Genomic DNA, 3,195 nt, shown 5'->3' with positions numbered 1-3,195 from the left:
GGGGTTGCAAAGAGTGAGACATGACTGAGCGACTTTCACTTTCACTTTTCATTTCCTTATCATCAACCTACTCCAGCTCTTATATATCACATCTGGATTATTTCAGGGACCTCCTAACCATGCTTTCCCATCTTTCTTTGCTCTAATCCACCCTATACCATCCAACAAAATCAAGTCACTGAAAAAACTCCTTTTTTTTTTTTTTTTTGAAAGAAAATTAAGTCTTATTTATTTTGAAAACCAAACCACTAGGAAAATATATCACAGTCTTGAAACAGCAAACAGACATTATCATTTCAAGTACTAAGTTGGTAAAAAAAAACAAGGTCCTTATCAAAATGATAAGAGGCCAGAACTGGGGCAAGAACAACACATGTAGCAAAGGCCCTGGCAAAAGTGGTATTTGGTAATGGAGGGCAGTCCCTTTATCGCTCTAAAGGAGCCACAGTTCATCCCCGAGTTGCTTACTTTTCCTCCGTTGACTTTTTTGTTGCCAGGGGATTGTCTCAACAAAGCTCTGTTATTTCAGGGGGCAAAGTAAGCAACACTGGGTTTAGGCTTTCATTCTGTTTCATGAAAAACAGATTTTTCCAAAGCCCATACTTCACAACCCTCTTATTTAAGTAGCTAATAGTTCCTCTTTCACTGTTCGTTCCTGAATATGAGCATATAATACTGTCAAAATCCTGCTTCCGTTCAAGGCCGAGTGTCACTGTAAGATTGTCTTGTCGCTTGGCTGATTCTGCTGCAGGCGGCCTCAGGGCCCACCATGGCTGCCAGTGAGAGGGAACACTTGCTTCCCTTACCAGTGTGATATCGCTTCTTACATTTTTGCGGGGTCTCCAGGCTGAATGATGTAATGTGTGAGAATTTTAAGAAACACACATCCACATCTTGATGGAGAAATGAGTACCTGCAGGGAACCTTTCAAAGTTTTTATCCGAACTGCCTCTCCCAGCTTTACATCTTAACGTCATGCCCTTGTCTATAAAAGAAAAACAAGCAAAACAAACCCCCTAAAGCCCCCTGCCCCTTTTGACATTAGTGACTGCATGGATTTTATTAGTTTGTGGAAAATGTTGTAGTGATCCTTCTGGTGAACAGCAGGTGGGCAACAAATAGAAACACCTCTTTTCATACTCCACTAGACCATAAGCAGGTTACATGAACCTGCCGGCCTCTTGGTATCTGTGCAGTAGGAGAATCTGGTACCTTGGAGGGCCCTGGTTTGGGACAAGGGAGACTCCCTATTGGCAGGAGAAGTACTTGCCACATGAAATTCAGGCTCACAACAAACCTCCTGTGCTATCTGTGACCCAAATTTTAGCACCATTTTTTTTCCATTTCACTTTCTAGGATTGAAACACAAAGGAACCAGCGTCCAGAGGAAAGAAACAAAGGCCTTAGACTTGCTGCCATCCTTAATTTCCTCATTCCTTAACTCTCCTTAAAAGACCCAAATCCCCATTCCTCCTTTTAAATCGATTCCTGCCCTCAGCCCTGATGGCCACTAGCAGACAGCTATTTCCCCATGGATGAGAGCGACTCCTTCATCTTCCTGGTCATGGTTGGGATGAGGTTCATGTGGTCATCCACACACTTGGTCACACAGGTCTCCAGCTGCCGCTTCACCTGAAGCTCCTTACTCCCTGCATCTATCGAATCTCTGGCCTTGTCATTGCAATACATAGTGCACCGGGCCAGGCGGTCCTGGAACTTCTCCAACTCACTGGTCACCAGGGCCTGGGCTTGAGCCAGAGGTGCATGGCAGCGCTCAATGCACTGGTGCACTTGCTGCATGGACGCATGGCTTTCCTCACAGCAGGCGGCGCTGCACCGGAACATAAGGCCCTGCATCTTCCGGATATTCTCCCTCTCCAGACTCTTCACCATGGAGTCCACCGCCTCCTGCACCCGGAGTTGCTGCTGCAGCTCCGCCATGGCGACCCGCGCGGTTCCCGGCTGCGCCGGCGCCCACATGGACTCCCGCGCACGGGCCCGCCCCCTCGTCGCCCTGAAAAAAACTCCTTTGACAAAGGTTCCATTAGCTTCAAATGGGACCTTTTTCCACTGCTCCGCCTGGTTTCTCTGACCCTCATCCTCATGCTGCTTCTTCACACTCCAGCTTCATCTTACACCCACCCCACATGCACCCTTCACTCCACACACGTGGGGTACCCTCCACTCTCTGAACATCACTTGGCCTTTTCCATTCCGTGTCGTTCTCATCCTTATTTCTGAATGCCACCTCCACCCTATCTGCCCAGTCTTGAGTCTTAGCTTTCCTGACCCCTATTTCCAAGGGCAGCTTTCCATTAGGCTCTCAAGCCAGAAATGAGCTCTTCTTCCTCTGAAGTCTCATAATTCTAAATTTAAATTGCTCTTTAAATGGGGATTTGTCACCATTCACCTATTTCCCCAGATAGAAAACTGAGTCATCTTGTCGGGCAGGGCATTGCCTGCCCTACTGTGTCATGCAGATTCAAAAGACTTGTTTCACATATCTTTGCCTGAAACACAGCGCCTCCCACATCACGGTGCAAAAGGACTAAGTAAATTGCTAAATAAATGTCAACAGATAAAATCTGCTATTCAATCTGAGAGCACTTTTATCACATGAATTACTGAGTCACGGCCACTACCTGAGGGAGGAAGAACAGCTACTCTTGTCCCAGTAAAACCAGGACCAGAAAGGAAAGAACTTGCCTTAGATTGAGGAATTTTCCTTAGATAGCCACCCCCCTGAAGGCGTGGCAGATAAACTCACTGATCTTTGCTTTCAGCACTGAAGTGGGGCTTTTTCTGCTCAGCTCTGCTCTCATGGTCCTCAGTCTGTTCTGGGCCTTTTTGGTCCCAAAGCAACTTGCAATCACTCCGACTTTCCACTTCACTTTTCAAGCCCACATTCTTGGTAGTTCCAGAACACAGCTTCCTGCCAGCATCTCTCCCTACCCTCTGACATCTGTCTCAGGGACTCAGTGAGAAGCAAGGAGCTAATGTTCAGGAAATTTGCTGCCCCCCTGTGATGAAAGGTGCAATCTTCATTACTCCCCGAGACAGAGCATCCCCATGGCTGTTGTGAAAGCAGACGCTGTGCCTTAATGGCTGCTTCCCTCGAGCAGTAAGAAACTGCCATCCCACTGTTCTCTTCGTTTGACTCTGTCTCTTAAATATGTTGTTTTTCTCATTTTCATT

General features: G+C 46.8%; 1 protein-coding gene across 1 annotated transcript; it reads right to left on the bottom strand.

The window, feature by feature from the left end:
* Nucleotides 1-210: 210 nt before the first annotated feature.
* LOC122441668 (protein FAM136A) lies at nucleotides 211-2,006 on the bottom strand. The gene has a single exon (XM_043468553.1). It carries the CDS (start codon nucleotides 1,978-1,980, stop codon nucleotides 1,522-1,524), a length of 459 nt encoding a protein of 152 aa, XP_043324488.1. The 5' UTR covers nucleotides 1,981-2,006; the 3' UTR covers nucleotides 211-1,521.
* Between the last annotated feature and the right edge of the window lie 1,189 nt (nucleotides 2,007-3,195).

The sequence above is a fragment of the Cervus canadensis genome, chromosome 5 (genome assembly GCF_019320065.1).
Source record: "Cervus canadensis isolate Bull #8, Minnesota chromosome 5, ASM1932006v1, whole genome shotgun sequence".
Lineage (NCBI taxonomy): Eukaryota > Metazoa > Chordata > Mammalia > Artiodactyla > Cervidae > Cervus > Cervus canadensis.
Note: the sequence above shows the minus strand (reverse complement) of the source record. Positions and strands in the feature narration are given on the sequence as shown.

Excerpts from the sequence above, each read along its gene's own strand:
- LOC122441668 (XM_043468553.1), bottom strand. The coding sequence starts at position 1,980 with ATGTGGGCGCCGGCGCAGCCGGGAACCGCGCGGGTCGCCATGGCGGAG.